The 19,227-nt window shown below is 42.8% G+C and overlaps 1 protein-coding gene across 3 annotated transcripts in view; it reads left to right on the top strand.

The window, feature by feature from the left end:
* Window positions 1–17,746, top strand: part of IFT88 (intraflagellar transport 88) — a 62,416-nt gene extending 44,670 nt beyond the window's left edge. For 2 of the 3 annotated variants that reach the window (XM_040266810.1, XM_040266809.1), the window contains 9 exons: window positions 256–364; window positions 1,627–1,777; window positions 2,233–2,348; window positions 3,692–3,744; window positions 4,614–4,679; window positions 7,946–8,052; window positions 13,807–13,873; window positions 17,116–17,226; window positions 17,438–17,657. In XM_040266810.1, the coding sequence (XP_040122744.1) occupies window positions 256–364; window positions 1,627–1,777; window positions 2,233–2,348; window positions 3,692–3,744; window positions 4,614–4,679; window positions 7,946–8,052; window positions 13,807–13,873; window positions 17,116–17,226; window positions 17,438–17,559 (902 nt within the window). In that variant the 3' untranslated portion in view covers window positions 17,560–17,657. Of the gene's footprint in view, window positions 1–255; window positions 365–1,626; window positions 1,778–2,232; window positions 2,349–3,691; window positions 3,745–4,613; window positions 4,680–7,945; window positions 8,053–13,806; window positions 13,874–17,115; window positions 17,227–17,437 lie in introns of all 3 variants that reach the window. The other variant, XM_040266808.1, reaches the window with a different exon arrangement.
* Window positions 17,747–19,227: the final 1,481 nt, after the last annotated feature.

The raw sequence follows: 19,227 nt of genomic DNA, 5'->3' as shown, positions 1-19,227 counted from the left end.
TATATCCTTTCTATCCATTTGTCATTCCTGCCCCACCCCCCATTTTAAATTATGAAAGCTTTGGGCATGTTTTGGTGTCTGCCAAACATCAATGGAATTTCCTATTTTCTCTCCCTTTTTAACAAATTGTGTTCATTTTTATTTTGTCTTCTGGATGAATATTTACCTATGTTTAAATATGCATTGTTACTTTGAGAAAATTACTACCAGTGCTAGTATTTATAATTTATGTTTTTTCTTTTCCTTCTTTTCAAGGCCTTACCTATAAGAAGCTAAACCGGCTTGATGAAGCTTTGGACTGTTTCCTGAAACTTCATGCAATCCTAAGAAACAGCGCCCAAGTCCTTTACCAGATAGCAAATGTGTATCTTCCTTAAGAATGGTTTCATTAATTCACTCAGCTGGTGACTTACTAGATAAGCTTAACCAGTGAAGTAATTGATGGGGATATATTTTAAAATCTAGCTATCAGTTTAATATGTGATGAAAATATTATTTGAGTGATCCTGTTTTAAAGGGTCATGTGTGTTATAGGAGGAATTATTTAGAAGTGGCAGCTATTATTAATCTTTAGAAATAATAATTGAAGTAATTGGGTGTCATATCAAGTCCACACAAGCTCTTCATTGAGCATAAATTAGACCCTTCAGGGAGCTCCGTGGTAGCCCAGTGGTTAGGACTGTATGCTCTCACTGCCAGGCCCTGGATTTGATTCCTGGCCAGGAAACTGAGATCCTGCAACTTGTTCATTGTGCCAAAAAATCAGAAATAATAATGTTTTACATATTGTCGCCTGTTCTTCTGGTAGGGTAGATAAAATTTTTTGGCTAAAAAATTTTAGTTGTAGAGCAGATAGTGTTTGTTATTTCTTTTAGCCTTTTTTGTTTTGTTGAGTTCTTTTCTCCTGAGATGTCACTGTTATGACCTGCTGGTGTCTTCTTCCTGATCAGTTTGGATCCAGACAAGCAATTGATGTGTTTGAGCCTATTTGAATACATTTCCTTATTTTTATGTTTTTCTTGTGGTGTCATGTTTGTCATCATTAAAAACAGAAGACTTATTTTTCAGTGAAACTTTGGATTGAAATATTTTCATTAAGGTAGCTAATACAAAATAATTAATAGTCTGTAAGTATTAGTATGAATAAATTATTTTAATGTATGCAGAGGATTTACAAGGCCCAGAGCTACAAAAAGCTGTCTTGTGCTTGTACTGTAATTAGAGAAAAACTCATCGGAAAGTACACAGAAACCATTCTTTTAAAATGTTTCTCATGTTAAGAGAGGGTGAATAATTGAACACAGCATTCACGTGTCTTTGTTAAGAAAAAATTTTGGATAAGACGTTGAATAAAACAGCACACTGTTAATTCTTGTAGAAATGTGGCGATCTTAGTGGGTAGTGATGAAGCAGAAGGAAAAGCAAGGTGTACACAGGGACAGAGGTGCTGTTTCCAGTGAGACCCTGTTTTTCATCCTCATCTCTGAAGAAAACCTGGAGTAAACAGTGTTACATAGCACATTAGTATAGACTAAGAAACATTTTTATTGAAATGTTGGCTTTAGGTTTGCTTCTTGATCAATGAATTTAGAAAAATTATGTTATCCTTAATTAAAATTGTCTAAGATACGAGTTAATGGAAGATCCCAGTCAAGCTATGGAATGGTTGATGCAGCTGATCAGTGTTGTTCCCACTGACTCCAGGGCCCTGTCTAAACTGGGAGGGCTGTATGACAGCGAGGGGGATAAGTCCCAAGCGTTCCAGTACTACTACGAGGTGGGTATGCGGTCTCGCCTACCTTCCATGAGTTGTTTTAAAGAAGACAGCAGGCCTTTTAAGTTTTAGAAATTAGAAATGCTTATTAGTTTTTAAATGAATAGTGATTTAAAATAAAGCATCTGTGGAATATAAAGTTAGTTTTTGATTGATTTTAATAAAAATAAAAATTTCAAACTCATTTTTCTCCTGAAGGATGATTTCATTGCTTTTGAATCTATTACATATTTAATTTGACTCAGATTGTGTATCAGTACATTAAAAAGATGTTTATAGATAACTGAAAAATGTGTCAAGCGAATCTTAAGTTCTCCAAATCTTTTGCAGTTTCAAAGCTTGTACAGTGCTTCTGACAGCTGGTGTGTTTTAATTAAGACATGTCACACTGGGTAAATTACTGTGGCCAGTGGGTAAATGCTGCAGACTGAACCGTTGTTGACTAGTTCCCTCTCCAGTCGTATAGGTATTTCCCGTCCAACATTGAGGTCATCGAGTGGCTCGGGGCCTATTACATTGACACCCAGTTTTGTGAAAAAGCCATTCAGTACTTTGAAAGAGCTTCTCTTATACAGTAAGTAACTGTTATGATTTTGTGTTTAGTTAAATGCCTGAAATCTGATAGACGTGCTGCTCTCCTGAACAGTTGTAGTGAACATTCATGCATCATTTCCATTTTCTGTGTTTCATTTGACTCAGTCTTTATTATGATAAATATATTTACTTTTTATGCACAAGTTAAAAAAAAAAACTTCTCTAAGGTACTTCATGTTTTTCACATCTCAGCAAGCAACTGTTATTTCTTTATCAATTAGAAAATTACTATCTCAGTCCAAGGGCAGAGTTTAATTTCTGAAAGAACCCTAATAGAAATGTTTCACTTGTCTCAATTTATAATTGATGTGCATTATACAGTTGAGTATCATATCTTTTTACCTTTTTATACTGTTTGTGGGGTTCTTAAGGCAAGAACACTGAAGTGGTTTGCCATTGCCTTCTCCATATATTATATATTAAGAATGAAACTTTTAAAGATGGCTTTAAGTTCATATCAGAATGTTCTATACATGTCTGATTCAAAAATAATTGGGTTATACCATGTTCTGCTTTGTATTTGGCCTAACTGAATTTTAACATTAAATGTGGGGAAAATGGAGGTGGAGGACAAGGTGGGGAGGGAGTGGTTATGAGGATAAAATAAATAAGACACAAAGCCATATTGTGCAGCACAGGGAATATAGCCTATATTTTAGAACAACTTTAAATGGAGTCATTTGAATCACTATGCTGTACACTTGAAACTAATACTATAAATCAACTACATATTTGATTTGGAAAAATAAAGTGAGGAGAACATTAAATTATTCCCTAGTCTTTTATTTTGTCAAATTTTTTCTTAGAAATTTTTAATAGTAGTCTTTAGAAATCCTGGTCATGTTTATTTTAGAAAAAAAAATTCATTTCTTTTTAAGGGGATAAAAAAAGGATGAGTAGAATTCTTTTTTACTTTATTTTTAGTTGAAGTCTAATTGTTCAAATACAAGGTCAAAAATTGCTGTTAGGTACTAAATTTGCAAGCCTAAAGCTCAGTTTCCAAGCCTGAGGTACTAAGCCAAAGAACTGGCAAAGGTTTAATATAGAATGCTGAGAACTTTACCCAGATTGGTGAGCTTTATTCTTACAGCTAAATAAAGGTGTGAGTTAGGTTGAAGGACTCTGAATCTAAATTTCCTGATATCAAAATACAGCAGATGATGGTGAAGGACATTATATATATGCTGTTTTTAATAACAAAGATGATCTAATCATATATCAAAAAGTAATCAGAAGATAGTATAGGTAAATGGCTTTATAAAGTTGTATGACCACAGATTATTTTTGTTTCATCTAATTTCATCTAATTTATTTCTGTTATAGGCCTACACAAGTGAAATGGCAGCTGATGGTAGCTAGTTGTTTTAGAAGAAGTGGTAAATGCTCTTATTCATTTTAATATATGTTGCTTCTTTCTGTCATTTAGATCATTATGTATATACATGTGTTCTGATTTTGTGTATTTATTAATATTAACTTTTGATAAGCACACATATTTGAGGCAGTATATGAAAGACACAGTGGTTACCACAATAAGGAAAAGTTATGTTCCTGTTGGCAGTATAACCTCTCTGTGTACACACATTTTATTACATCATTTGCCTGAACTCACAGAACGCCCGTCTATGAAGTATGTGTGTGAGGTCCTCTGGGCTGAGCTCCGATGTGTAGGTCAGGGGAAGAGAAGCTGCCTCAGCTAACCCGGCAAAGCCGAGCTGGACGCTCCTGCTTCACCTTGGTCATTCCCGCCGGACTCTGAGGGCGGCCGCCCTCTTGTACACGGAGGCCTACACAGGGCCAAAGCTATTTCCTGAGATTTTTGCAAACATCTTTGATCCAAAATTCACTTTTTTTTATTCTTTGCTGATATGTGAAGCTAAATTACTTTATTACAAAATAAAATGCCTCCTATAGCTTCTTAATGTTTCAAAATAAAAACTGCAAAACAAGTTATTTTTCATCTTTTCCAGGTGAATAACATTGCAATTAGTCTCTCAAATTATTTTAAGAAGTAGAACTAAGTTTCAGCCATCACTGGTTTACATCTGCTTTTATTCCTTTTTCAAATTTATTTGTGCATTTTCTTCCAGAGGTTGTATTAAGAGTGGTAACTTACATTTGTGGCAAGTATGAAAGTCATTCTTCTAAACCAATGAAGTGGTGCCAGCATATGGAATTTAAATTAGTCCTTGGCTGAATCCTGTGAATTTGTATAATTGCTTGTTTGTTTCTCTTTTACTTATAGGTAACTACCAGAAAGCATTAGACACTTATAAAGATATTCACAGAAAATTTCCAGAAAATGTGGAATGTAAGTGGGACTACAGTTTATAACTTGTGAGGTTATAGGTTCTCACATTTTATGTCTAAAGATGTAATAATTACCTTTGCTACAGTAGCTGCATATGTAGATACCAACCTATAACTTTTGGTACATGTATTCAAATATGTGATAATAGGATCAGAAAAATTGACTATACAAGTACCTGGTGGTGCTAGTGGTAAAGAACCTGCCTGCTAATGCAGCAGATGTTAAGAGATGCAGGTTCAGTCTCTGGGTTGGGAAGATCCCCTGGAGGAGGATGTGGCAACCCACTCCAGTATTCTTGCCTGAAGAATCCCATGAACAAAGGAGCCTGGTGGACTGCAGTCCATATTGTCACAAAGAGTTAGACTGAAGTGACTTAGCACACATTTTTATAGAATTTAATTGTTGGTGGATTTAAATACATCATTGGGAAATTTCCTGGCAGTCTAGTGGAAAGCACTTCACCCACTCACTGCTGAAGGCCCATGTTCAATCCCTGATCAGGGAAATAAATTCTGCTAATTCTGTAGCCTGGCCAAAAAAAAAAGAATTTTTTTAAAAGTGAGGCTTCGGTTAAAAACAAGTAAATATACCACTTAATTCTCTTCTATAGCAAAGATATCTATATTTCAAAGCTTTATGAAATTTTAAGACTAGATTTTGGTTTATTATTGATTTTTTAAAGTTTATAAACTCTGGTATTTTATAGAAAAGGCCTTTTAAACTATCCATTTAATGTATAACTTTTTGAGATTAAAAATATACCTTTAGAGTTTATGATAATAGAATGCTAATAATCTTGCTGATACTGACAGCAAATGAAGTTTTTATTAGATTATTTTTAAACATTATGTTATACCTTATTTCCCTTTTATAAAGTTGGCTTTGTATAAAATATTTATTTAACTCAATCTTACTGCACAGTGGGTTTGATGCAATTTGAAGTAATAATGCAGTGTTACAGTAACAAGATCAGGATCCAGAAGAGGACAAATTAACTGTATTCTGTGTGTTTACTCAGTTACTCAGTTGTGTCTGACTCTCTGTGACCCTCTGGTCTGTAACCTCCCAGGTTCCTCTGTCCATGGGACTTTTCAGGGAAGAATACTGTATTCTAGGTTGTATATTCTCAATAAACTGTATTTGGCCCTGAGCGGCCTTGGGGCTTGGAGAAGGCAGTGGCACCCCACTCCAGTACTCTTGCCTGGAAAATCCCATGAACGGAGAAGCCTGGTAGGCTGTAGTCCATGGGGTCATGAAGAGTTGGACATGACTGAGTGACTTCACTTTCACTTTTCACTTTCATGCATTGGAGAAGGAAATGGCAACCCACTCCAGTGTTCTTGCTTGGAGAATCCCAGGGACGGGGGAGCCTGGTGGGCTGTCGTCTATGAGGTCGCACAGAGTTGGACACGACTGAAGTGACTTAGCAGCAGCAGCAGCAGCCTTGAGGCTAAAGGAAAAAGAGAAAACACGGTAGTTTGTATGAATGAAATCTTTACTATTTATGAGCAAAATAGGAAGTAGTTCTTTTGGAGCAAGCAGATCTGTTCAGCTCTTGCTGCAGTCGTGTTGAGATGCCTAGGAGGGTGGGCAAGGTCACGGAGAAACGTTGGCACTCCTGCTAACATCCCTGCAACAAGTAGAATATGTGTGTGAAAAGACCATTATGAATGTTGTCCTTGTGACTGTGTACACAAAACGGCACGTTTCAGTAAAAACGAATCTTTTCTGGGCCAAGTTTTCAATGGCACAGTCCAATCCAGGGGTTAGATATGTTGCATGTTCCTTTAGTAATATTTTTGTCAATTTGGCTTTTGTGAAGAGCAGAGAGCTCAGAATTACGGCCTTGAAAGGAGCCTAGGAGCAAGGGGTTTTGTAATGCTGCTCAGATGTGGGTTCATTAGATCACAGCAGTTTCCAAACACCAGGCAAAAAAACAGGATACATGGGGATTACTTGTAAAGCCTGTAAAAACCACAAATCCATAGCCCAGCCCACAGAGAGTCTCCCTCAGGTTTGCAGTGGACCTGGATGTGTGATTTTTTCCTGTTTCTTTTTTTTAACAACTTTTAATATAATTCTTAAGCTTGGCCACACTGGGGAACTGATGCTTTAGACATTAAATGGGAGCAGTGATAGAATAATCATATAGTAGTCCCAGCCCAGGTATTGAACCCACATCTCCCACATTGCAGGCAGATTCTTTACCAGCTAAACCACAAGGGAAGCCCAAGAATGGCCTTCCCTTCTCCAGCAGATCTTCCCAACCCAGGAATTGAACCCAGGCCTCCTGCATTGCAAGTGGATTCTTTACCAGCTGAGCTATCAGGGAAGCCCATTATAGTAGTAGTAATAGTAATTCCATTTTGGAAATGGAAACCCAGCAGTCTGCTAGGCAGAGTTTCCCAGCCTCTGCACCACTGATGTTGAGGATTGGATAATTCTGTTGTGGGGTGGTCGGAATGTCTAACAGCATCCTTGGCCTCCACCCACAGAGTACCAGCTGCATACCTTCTGTTGGGTGCTGCCAGGTGTCCCCTGGGGACGCACTAGACGTGGGTGGAGGACCACCACAGTAGTCACAGCACCTCTGCATTGTACGGCAGAGCGAGCGCCTCCCAGCAAGGCCACATTTCTTTCTTTAAAGAGAGTTTAGGATTCCTTATAAAAGTCAAACGATTATCTATGCCACAGGGAATGTCCAGGACACTTGGGCCTGGGTAATTTTCAGAACAGGTGTAATCAGTAGCCTACCTTGATGCTAGCATAGGAGAAACACCTGAACCCATGTGCAGCCTCACTTTGAGCAGAGTATTTTTCTGATGAACCCAGAAAAGTCATCAGGTGACTGCAGTGCTGGTACATGGCACTGTTCCTGCCCTATGGACGTGGCAGAAAACAAGACAGATGAAAATCCTGGCCTTGTAGAGCCTGGATTCTAGTGGGAAGGAAAAGACAATAAATATATAACATGTCAGGAGTCGTAAATGCATAAAGGAGAAACAGGTGAGGAGCTAAAGGCTCGAATTGTAGATGTCATGGTCTCCCCTGAAGGGCAGCGGGCAGGTGTGCCGAGTCGTTCTAAGCCCTCCTTCAAGGAGGCCACTTCTTGGAAGGCTAGGAATGCAAACTGCAGAGATTTTTCAGGAGAAACAAACACTATTTGTGAGCATCATTCAGACTGTGTCCCCGAGGATCAAGTGTATTGATTTGTTCTTTGAACACCATGTATAAACACTTCTCTGAAAATGTTTTTCATAATTTAGGTCTACGTTTCTTGGTCCGTCTCTGCACAGACATTGGATTGAAAGAAGTTCAAGAATATGCAACAAAACTAAAGAGATTGGAAAAAATGAAAGAAATCAGAGAACAGGTATCTCACATGAATGAGCTGAAACCTGCTGTCTGTTGATTCTGAAAACGTCAGCTTTTTGTGCTCATCTGAGTGATGTCAGGGCTTCTGTCAATAAAACTAAGTTGAAATTATTTTTATGCTCTAGCATGAAAGGAGAGATAACTGAAACTGTAGTTTTAGCATAAATTTCTGTCAGAACCTTGTTCCTAATCAGAGGAAGTGGATTAGATTCAGTGTAGTCCTTAGTGGGTGGCTACTAATAGACTAACAATGGTAATTTTCCCGCTACAAATAACCGTAGATTAATTTATAGACCTGACTTCAGCTGGAGAGTCCTTGCCTGTGGGAACCAAGGTGCAGGGACTCGTGTAGCAGTGGTGGTTTTTTGTTGGGCTGCTCTGTTGTATAGTAGGACATGGCACTGAGAATAGTGCTGGTGCCTGAAGGGTTGTATGTGTTTGTGTTCCCTGCAGTATTTTTACTTCTGAAAGTGAGTATTCCCTCCTGTGTTTGAGACTAGACTATTTAAAAATTTAATGTTATTTTTGAGTATCTGTCTTTCATAGAAAGAAATATATTTTTTAAGCTTAAACTTTTTCAAGAACTTAGATAATTACCTTAGATAATTAAACCCAAGTTCCATATTTGCTTTCAAAATGTGGTTATCTTGTGTTTGCTTGGAGGATGTGATCTGTTTTATTCTTTTAAAAATCTGTCCTGGATTCTCCAGGCAAGAACTCTGGAGTCAGTTGCCATTTCCTCCTCCAGGGGATCTTGCTGACCCAGGACCGAACCTGTGTCTCTTACCTCTGCTTCATTAGGAGGCAGCTTCCCTGATAGCTCAGTTGGTAAAGAATCCACCTGCAATGCAGGAGACCCCAGTTCCATTCTTGGGTCGGGAAGATCCCTTGGAGAAGGGATAGGCTACCCACTCCAGTTTCTTCGGTTTCCCATGTGGCCGAGCTGATGATGAATCTGCCTGCAGTGCGGGAGACCTGGGTTCAATCCCTGGGTTGGGCAGATCCCCTGGAGAAAGGAAAGGCTACCCATTCCAGTATTCTGGCCTGGACAATTCCATGGACTCTATAGTCCATGGGGTTGCAAAAAATTGGACATGACTGAGCTACTTTCACTTTCTTTACCCCTGCACCACCTGGGAAAACCTCATCAAGTAAAAGAACTTTAACTTAGTCTTACAGAGCAGGGGCCCCACCCTATACCTATCCCGGCCCCGGAATTAGATCTCTGGAGTCCAAGAGTCTGTGTTTTAAAAACAAGTTCTCCAGGTAATTTTTTAATCCATGATGTTCAAGAAACACTGGTCTAGAGTTATGCTTCTGAAGGGTTACCTTCAAATGATCAAACACCAGCTTAGGATACAAAGTCTGATTTAAAGGGAAAAGTAAACACAAAATAAATTAGGCCATGGACTTTAAAAACTGTTTTCAAATGAAGAAGGATTTGTGTAGACCTGGTGGTTTAGATGGTGAAGAATCCACCTGCATTGTAGGAGACACGGGTTCAATTCCTGGGTCGAGAAAATCCCCTGGAGGAGGAAATGGCAACCCACTTCAGTATTCTTGCCAGGGAAATCCCATGGACAGAGGAACCTGGAGGACTATAGTCCATGGGGTCACAAAGAGTCAGACATGACTTAGCGACTAAACCACTGCCACAGAAGGACAGGTAAATGGATTCAGGTTTATGTGGGTCAGGATAATGGATCTCGCCAAGCCCCTAGATCCTGTATAAGACATTAAAGCTGAAGTTCATTTCTGTGGACTGACTTTTCAGAGGAGTGTGTCCTTTTCTGGAACATTTATGGAGAAGATGACTGTTCTCCCTTTGTGCTCTGGGTCGAGTTCCTGGGCCTGGAGGGAGCCTGCACCCTGTTCCTTGGGGACAGCGACAAACAGCTGGGCAGGGTGGGACACTGCAGCCCCCAGCAGTGCTAGGTTCTCAGCATTTTGTATTTCTGCTTCCCTGAACATAAAAACATTAGTTGCAAGAAATTTGTGAAACTTTGCTGTACAACTGGAAAAGAGCAAAACAAGAAGAGCAGGAATTGAAGACTGAGTATTTTAAATACAAAGAAGAGAAAAATGTTAGCCCAAACTAGAGAGACGTAGAAAATAAAAGGGAATGACTAGGAGGCAAAAGAGGATGGGAGTGAGACAGTTTATACAATGCAGGAAGTTTTCATTGCTCATCCAAAAATGAAGCATATTCATACTTTGTTCAATTTTAGAAATCGAATTTCTAAATTCTTAAATATTCAAAAAGAGAATTCCCCAAGAGGGAGGAGTTATATGCACATATACAGCTGATTTATGTTGTTGTACAGCAGAAACTAATACAACATTGTAAAAAGCAGTTATATTGTAACATTAATAAAGAATACCTGTCTTAATATTTGTCATTCCCATCCCCCCCACCCCAGAAAAATCAAACTGTTTTAAGAAATTGTTTGTTTTGGCCAACTTAAAATACCGTGGGACATTCAAAATTAATATAAAATGTAGTTGGTACTTATCCCTAAATTTCCAATCATTTCCAAAAGCTATTTGAGCAGAAACCTTTTTGGCTATATTTCTTAAATGGAAAAAGAGTCCATGTGAAGAACTGTTAAAGGCACAGCTGTAAATTGACTGTAAAGGAAATTGTAATAAAAGTAGCAAGAATATTTTGCACATTTTATATATTATTGCATTTACAAAGTTCAAGAAAGAAAACCAGAGGATAACCCATATAACATTTATCTTTGGTGCAAAGCATGTAGTGATTTGGGCTGGACGACACTCCAGGTGAGGCTCCGGTGCCTTTTGCTGAGGCTTGGGGGCCTTGTGGGCTTCCATCGCCCTGTGCTAGTCCTAGGTTCACCTGTCCAGGAAACAGTCGAATGGGGAGGGTGCTCCAGAAGCTGGTCACCTGGTGGGAGAATAAAAAGAATGCAGGTCACTTCTGCCCAGCCCACAGACACAGTGTGATCCTCAGAGAGGGTGTGGCTGGAGCTCAGGGCCTGGCGCAGAGGTGGGAAGGTGTGAGCTGAGATGTGAGCAGGAAGGTGCAGCCACGTTCATGGGTTTTTTGGAGCTGAAGCCACAAAAAAAGGTCTTCAGTTCTGTTTTCTATTGAATTTGAAGTCAGTCTTAAGGATCCTTAACTTGTTAACATCTGTTCCTTGTTCTAAGACAAGGCTCTAACTCTTACGGAATAAAAGCCCTGTGGTGGACAGAACCCTTGGCTTTTGTCCTTCTTACCCCCAGTTAGCGTTCGGAAACTGTCCACAGTGAAATCAGGTTTGTCCCAGTCTGTCACTGGCATTGCTAGAAAATGGCCACATACTTGGATGTCAGCAACATCCAGTCACTGGGAGAGTTTGCAGCCCCACCCCCACCCCCGGGGTTCTGTGGCAGCTCTGGGGGGGTGGGGGCAGGCGACAGTGTGGCAGGAGGGCACCACACGGTGGGTCCCTGTGGGGGAGCAGTGTTGTGTGTTCACGGCAGGGAGGGTGCCGTCTTCCGACACTCCTCTGTTTACATTCTTCTCTCATTTCCCCCCCAAAATGGGAATGGCATCTCTTTTTTTTTTCATATTATTGGAAAGACAAGTGTTATTCTAAAAATATAGGTAGATGACTTTTGTAAGTAGTATTCAAATTAAAATATGTAGAGAAAAATCTGAAAATCATTAAACCATGACTTTGAGATCACTATTATTATCATTTTGGTATTTATATTCCCAAGCATTTTTACAAATATATACAAACATATATTCAATATGCATTTTAAAATGGGAACTTTTTTTTTTTTTTACAAAAGTGAGATTTTTACAAAATACTGCTTATACCCTGCATTTTCCCCCTACTTAGCAAAACAACCTGGGGAGCGTCCCGTGTCCCTGAATGCAGACCCCAGTCATTTTTTGTGGCTGTTCTGTCACATAGCTGTTTCCTTCACATGTCAGTCTTGTATCCATACCTCACTCCCCCAGATCAGTCCAGATTCCCAGGAACTTTATGAGGTGTCAAAACTCTGAGAAGATGGCAGCGTCTCTTCTCCTGGCATCAGCACAGACCACCTGCTGAGAAAGAAATGAGACAGGCTTCTCAGTCCCTGAAATGTGCCTGTGTCCCTGGGCCTGTGTCTGTACCTGCCCTGTTCGCCGTGGGGCTGGGCCCCTCAGTAAGCCGTTACTGTTGTACCTGCTCCATTACTCTTCTTCCAGAAGGTCCCCCCAGTCTGGACCTGTCCCTCCTGCCCCCAGGTCTCCCTCTTCCTTCTCTACTGGGAGGAAGATTATATGGACATTTGTCTTTACGAGTTTCATTATTTTATCATTATCTAAGTCTTTAAATATGCTGGTAATTATTCATCTATGGGCTTCTCAGGTGGCACTAGTGGTAAATAATTCACCTGCCAATGCAGGAGACACAGGAGATGCAGGTTGGATCCCTAAGTTGGGAAGATCCCCTGGAGGAGCAAACAGCAGCCCACTCCAGTATTCTTGCCTGGAGAATCCCATGGACAGAGGAGCTTGGTGGGCTATGGTCCATGGGATTGCAACGGTTGGACATGACTGAACATCTAAGCTCAGATGAAAACCAAGTTTCTATAATCTGAGTATAGGTATAAATATTTTTATTTTGTTATATCATCTTTGGGTTTTCTTTTGTCTGTGGAGGCAAAGGGAGAGATGGGGTTCCCAATGAGGTTTCTTTTTAATAGAAAATAATTTGAACATGTTTACCTATATTTGGAGTTTTAGGAGTGTTTCATTGTACAGACTTGAGTCTTGGATCATGGAGAAAAAGTGTTTTCTTCTTCCTAGCAGACTACATTATCAATAACCCCATCCATGACCTGATAATTTACAAATAAATTGGAGAGTTGTCGGGTTTGAGGGTGTAAATAATGTGTCCTTTGAGTTATTTATGGAATTATGTTCATAGTATTAAAGATCTAAATAAGATATCAACCTTTGTTGAGAAAATTTAATTCAGTTGTAAATAGTTGTCCAACACTGTCTGTTTCTATTCACTGAATACTGTTTTCTCTCAACCTTTATATGTACAAGAAACTGACAGTGCTGGAGGCAGGTTCAGTATTAATTCAAAGATTCTAACTTGGGCAAAACACAGAATAACCATAAGATTCAGAAAGAAATCTAAGAATGTCACAGTTTGGAGATAATTCTAATGACTTACGGGTGCTTTATATCTAGGAAAGTAGACTGTTGGGCAGACCTTAGGTGTTTGTGAGATTTAATACTGCCTTTACTGTGGAAGGTGAATTTCAAAGCCCTGCTGTCCTTTTCCCCCTGAAACAGTTCTGGTCCAGTGTTGTCACATGAGGCTAAAGCAGAAACAGCCCACTCTCAAGTCCCCTTCTCCCTCTACCTCTTTAGCTGCTGTGTTTAAGATCTGAGCTTTCACATCTGGAAAGTACTTGGTTTTTCAGTTACTTGCAGAAGCATGGGTGACCCTGCCCTGTTAATCCCGAGTGCCATCCGTGTGTGTAGTGGGACTGGGGTCTCCATGTTTCCTGCCTCATTTCCAGGACAGCCAGGCCTTCCTCCTGTGAGACCAAGTCCAAGGCAGGTCACGTGAACCCAGCTTGGGAGGCAGGACCAGTCAGGCCTGGGGGCTGCGTTTTAACAATAAATCAACACTTGGCTATGGTGGTCCCTGCAGGATATCATCTATTCTTATTTTCACTGAAGCAGGACTTGTGTCCAGCGTGTCCTTGTTAACATGTGGTCTTCTTGCTCTAGCGCATCAAGTCTGGCCGGGACAGCAGCGGGTGTCCCCGCGGCCGGAGAGACGGGAGTGCGGGCAGTGGTGAGTGTCCATTTCCCTGGAGAGGCTAGGGTGGGCAGATCCTAGTGCACTGGCTTCTGCAACCCCTTGAAACAATCCAGAAACATCCTATTTGTTTTTTTGTATACAGCAAACCTCACTTACTTTCACTTTTAGTCACTTATCTCACTTAAAGTTACTTTTCTAAGCATCAGCCTGCTGTATTATGAACAGGTGTTTGCAGGTGTTAGTTGTTAAGTAACCAGCCCTGTTTCTGCTGATTGATGAGTAAATGGTCTGTGTTGTGTAGATAGTCGCAAGCGTCCATACTAGTGAGGTTCACTGTGTCACAGTGTTCAGATGGATGTTGTAAGGAGGGGTCTCACAGGATGCTGATGGACCTCTGCATGTCAGTGCAGAAGTGGTGCCAGCCTGGGCACTGGGCAGCATGCCTCTGGACCAGCTACGCAAACCCTGCTGCTTTGGGCTGCTCCTGAGTTCCTGCTCTGTGACTGCTTGTAACATCGTTACTTAATAAGATTTGTTATGTTTTCCTCCTCCTTTACCCCTGTCAACAGAATCTGCCTTCTTAAACAGAATCCGCCTTCTTTCTCTATTTCAGGGGTAGTAGAAGTTATATTTAGGGGAAGTTGGGTGGTTTTAAGGAAACTAATTAGAAAACCAAGTGCTAAATTGGGATCCGAGTTGTGTCCACACTTAGCCCCGCCATGCACACAGGACTGACTTCATCCTGTTGTCTGCTTGTGGTCCAGGGGGCACAACGCAGGCAGGCCTGGCCCACAGCTTAGGGACGCCTTTCTTTCATCCCTTCATTACTGTTGGCTGCACTCTGGGTGCCAACGACATGAGACAGGGCCCTTGCCCTCAAGGAAGTCAGGATTGACTTGGAAGGACCCACTAGCCCTGATCTACTATGGGCGCTGCCTGGCGGAGCGGGGCCATGGCCCAGACAGCCTCTCTTTGAAGGTAGGGCTTTGCTCCCCAGGTGTGTGCAGCCACTGCAGGCAGCAGGGCACCTGGATGCCCTGAAGGGCAGCCCCACTACTCCAGGGGAACCCCAGCTATGTAACACCCCTGGGGATCACCTCAGTATTAGATGACATCTCATTACTTCAGTGAAATGGGAATGTTCACACCGAGGATAAATAATGGCCCAGGATAGCTTCAGGTCAAGGCAGGTTTTATTCTTGACATGAAGCTGTGTTCCCCCTAGAAACCTGCTTTAACGCCGTTTGGAATTGGGGTTGTAGATGAGGAACGTGGGCCTGCGCGCACCAACAGTTCTCAGCGGCTGGGAAGTTGTGGATCAGCCTGTGCGTTCTTGAGAAGAGCCTAGGAAGGGCCCCAGCAGCCCTCTGCTCCTACTCCCCTGCTCTTAGGAGGCAGCCTCCTGGGCTGTGAGCGCATTTGCATTGGGTGTCCCTTTAAGGAATACCCCTAGGGGAGCGTCAGTTCTTTACTGAAGTTCAAGATCCTATGCTTCCCTCTAGAAATCCTCGGTTCAGAGTAAGCAACTGGTTCCTCCCAAACTCACCACCAAACTGCCTTCCCGGGTCATCGTGGGCTTGTGCGGTGTGGCTGAGGCCCCTAGAAGGCCTCACATTTAAAGTCCACTTTGGAAGCTCCGGCCCCCCTAGCCAGGTGTCCTGAGAGCTGCTGAAGCTGAGCTAGAGCCTGGAGGACAGTGTCCAGCCCCAGAGAGTGTCCCCAGGCCCTGGGATGCTGCCTCAGGCCGAGGAGGGCCAAGGCTGTGTGGAGAAGGGCCTCCTGGGGGCCTCCCCACTGCTGCTGCTGCTGCTATTTCTTAGCAAATTTTCCCTTCTCTCATCCAGCTCATGTCAGCCCAACACAAACAGGCAGTCCTGGTGCACAAACAAGCTTCTGGGAGCTGAAGCTGGGCTTCCCAATGGGCCAGGTATCAGGGCCTGGCCCTGGGGTGGCACCCGGCTCTCTTGCTTCACTCTTCGGACACTTGCCTTTTTGTTCCTGGTTTTCTGTCATCGCCAATGGCCCCACCTCCTCCCCAGGCCCCCACACTGTCCCAGAGCCTGCCTGTCAGCGCCTCTGCCTCCACTTCTCTCAAGCCCGGGGCCAGGCTCTCCCTGGCTTTGGGGTCTGAGTCTATGGGGCTGTGGCACCACCTGGATTCCTCCCCACTTCACCTCCTGGGCCCCTCCTGCAGCACCATGGGCCCCCCGTGGACATGGCCCACCCTCAGCATCGTCCCCTACCCTCACTTGCTCACTGAGAAACAGCACAGCCTGCGTGTTAAAGGGTACCCAGTCCTACCACTTCCACTTCTGCCCTGGGAGACCCAGTGATGCGCGTTCACATCTCAGCGTGGACATCTCTGGCAGTTCTGTCTGGGTGAGAATCACAGTTCACAAAGGGGAAAGGGGTTTCTTCATGAGTTCAATTGAGGCCAGACCTGAGCTGGTTTAAGTGTGGTGTGTTGAAATAAATGCCGTGCCTACAACTGGATTTTTAAAGTGTTGCCTAGGAGAGAGGACCATAGGGAACATATAATCAAAATTATTAGTTTGTACAAAATTGCTCTTTTTGAAATGTTTGAGGGCCTTTGAAAATGGTTCTGTTTTGTGCATCAGACTGGTCTCATTGTAGCCTTATTTCTCAATAATTTGTTTTATAAACCTCAGTGCCCTTCCTCACGAGGGGTCCTCAGGTTTTTATCGTGTATCAGAGTCACTGGGAAGGCTGGTTAAAACAGATACAACCCCAGCCTCTCTGAGCTGGCCAGTGACGGGCCTGGGACTTTGTGTTTCTGACCAGGTCCCAGCTGTGGTGGTCCCAGGGCCACACCTGGAAAACCACTGCTGCGTCTTACAGGAACGACCTTGTGTAGGTGAGAGGTCACTGCTGCCACTTTTCCACCAGACCCACAGCCATGCAGTGAGAGTCTGTGGCCTCCTAGCCCACTGAGGCTGCGAGGCTGGGGTGGCTCCCAGGCTGCACACAGGTGATGGCCCAGCCCCTCCCTCCAAACTGGGAGACCTTCACCAGTGTCTCCAGCACCTGGTAGGATGTGAGCCATGTAAAGACTACTCAAGTGATGCTCTGACTATAGTAGAGCTTCCCACCAGGGGATTTCTTAAAAATTTCAGGAGATGAGAATTACATCCCTTGGAAACTGGCTGTCAGATGAAACAACCAGCCTGTTTTTTGGCAGATAACTATACTGTAAGATTCATAATGCAGTGTGGTATTCCCCCGGCGTGTTCAACACCTGTTGTTTCTGTTTCCAGACAGTGGCCAGAATTGTAGCGCTGGCAGCAAAGGCGAGCGACTGAGTGCCCAGCTCCGAGCACTGCCTGGCACAGACGAGCCTTATGAGAGCAGCAGCAACAAGGAGCCAGGTGAGTGCCTGTGGGTCTGCTGGAATGGCAGAGGGGCAGACACGTCCTTCTGGGGGTCAGTAGGAGTTTCTGCAACACAGACAAAACTTCTCGTGACTTGGGAGGCGTTCCTGCTCACTTTGGGTTGCTCACTGTTGACAATGAGTCTAACTGGTTCTACATTTGCTGTTTTTCCTGTTCCTCTAATGTCACCATCTGCTCTGAAACCCAGATGCCTCCTATGTGGATCCGCTTGGCCCTCAAATAGAAAGACCCAAAACTGCAGCCAAAAAGAGAATGGAAGAGGATGATTTTGCTGATGAAGAGTTAGGAGATGATTTGCTTCCGGAATAGTATAATTTTAATGTGTTATTTATTAAAGGAAAGAAGTCACCTTACAAGATTATACTCATGTTGAACTTTGGATTAAATATCCAAATTTTATTTTTGTACACTGTCTAAACTTTTAATAAGTGTATTCTGTTCTATGAGTTATGGATTTAGGTTTTGTTTTTAATGGAATAAAAACGTGAAAATAACACTTAGGCCAGCGACTGACTTATCCTTTTGAAAACAATAATCCACAGTAGGAAGTAAATCTTCTTCCCTAAGGGCTCAGTGGTAGAGAATCTGCCTGCAAGGCAGGAGACTCAGGTCCAATCCCTGGATCAGGAAGATTCTCTGGAGATGGAACTAGCAACCCACTCCAGTATTCTTGCCTGGAGAATCCATGGACAGAGGAAGGGGTCACAAAGAGTCAGACACAACTGAGTGACTAAACAACAGTAACAGTGAAATATGGACAGAAGTAAATCTTGCAGCACTACCTGCACCCACACCCACGTAAGTATCCTAATTACTGAGATATGTGCTGCTCTTTTCTGTAATTTCTTAGACAGTGTTAGTAATGAAAGCACTGTATTGACTTAATGGCTTGTGGCTTGAAAAATACTGTGCTCAGATATACCCTTGATGAGTTGTTGTTCAAGCAAACTTGCTTGGTGTTGGGGACTGAGTCTGGAAGTTTTGCCTGGTGGGGGCTCCAGCACTAGTGAAGCAGTTGTGTCTTGAAGGCAGGAAGGTGTAGTGACAGGAAATACCAGATCTTGAGCCTCTCAATCTTTTCTGTAATCGCCTCCTCCTACAGTCTCATAGCACCAACCACCCAAGCAATGGCAGCATCAAGGGGGCATCCCCATCAGGACTCTGGGTGTGGGGTCAAGGCCAGGACTGTCTGCGTCCTCAGCAGTGCACCAGACTGGTTGGCCGTGTCCTATGGACTTGCCCTGGTGGGCAGTCAGGGAAGTGGCTTGTCTGTAACACCTCATGAGAGAGGAAGGCCAATCTGTCTCATCTGACCTTGTTTCTGCCATGTGCATACTTCTTTTAGGTGCAGGAGAGAAACACCTAATCAGAGCACGTTCCCTGCTCCCTAAAAAGGTCGTGACACGATGGGGCAGGTGTTCAGCAAATACATGAGATGTCTGCTGTGTGCGAGAATCTGAGGACACGGTCATGACCAAGAGAGCAACACCCAGTCCTCAAAGAGCTTAAATTCTGGCCGGGGAGACAGATAGTGAATGTAGTTTTAGTGGGCTCTAGGGCAGTTGTTCAATAGCTCAGTCATGTCTGACTCTGTGACCCCATGGACTGCAGCATGCCAGGCTTCCCTGTCCATCACCAACTCCTGAAGCTTACTCAAACTCATGTCCATTGAGTCTGTGATGCCATCCAACCATCTTATCCTCTGCCACCCCCTGCCCTCAGTCTTTCTCAGCATCAGGGTCTTTTCCAATAAGTCAGTTCTTCGCATCAGGTGGCTAAAATACTGGAGTTTCAGCTTCAGCATCAGTCCTTCCAATGAATATTCATGACTGATTTCCTTCAGGATAGACTGGTTGGATCTCCTTGCAGTCCAAGGGACTCTCAAGAGTCTTCTCCAACACCACACTTCAAAAGCATCTGTTCTTCAGTGCTCAGCCTTCTTTATGGTCCAGCTCTCATATCCACACGTGACTACTG

The sequence above is a fragment of the Oryx dammah genome, unplaced genomic scaffold (genome assembly GCF_014754425.2).
Source record: "Oryx dammah isolate SB20612 unplaced genomic scaffold, SCBI_Odam_1.1 HiC_scaffold_24, whole genome shotgun sequence".
Lineage (NCBI taxonomy): Eukaryota > Metazoa > Chordata > Mammalia > Artiodactyla > Bovidae > Oryx > Oryx dammah.
The sequence above is the reverse complement of the archived record's forward strand: the minus strand, read 5'-3'. Positions and strand labels throughout refer to the sequence as shown.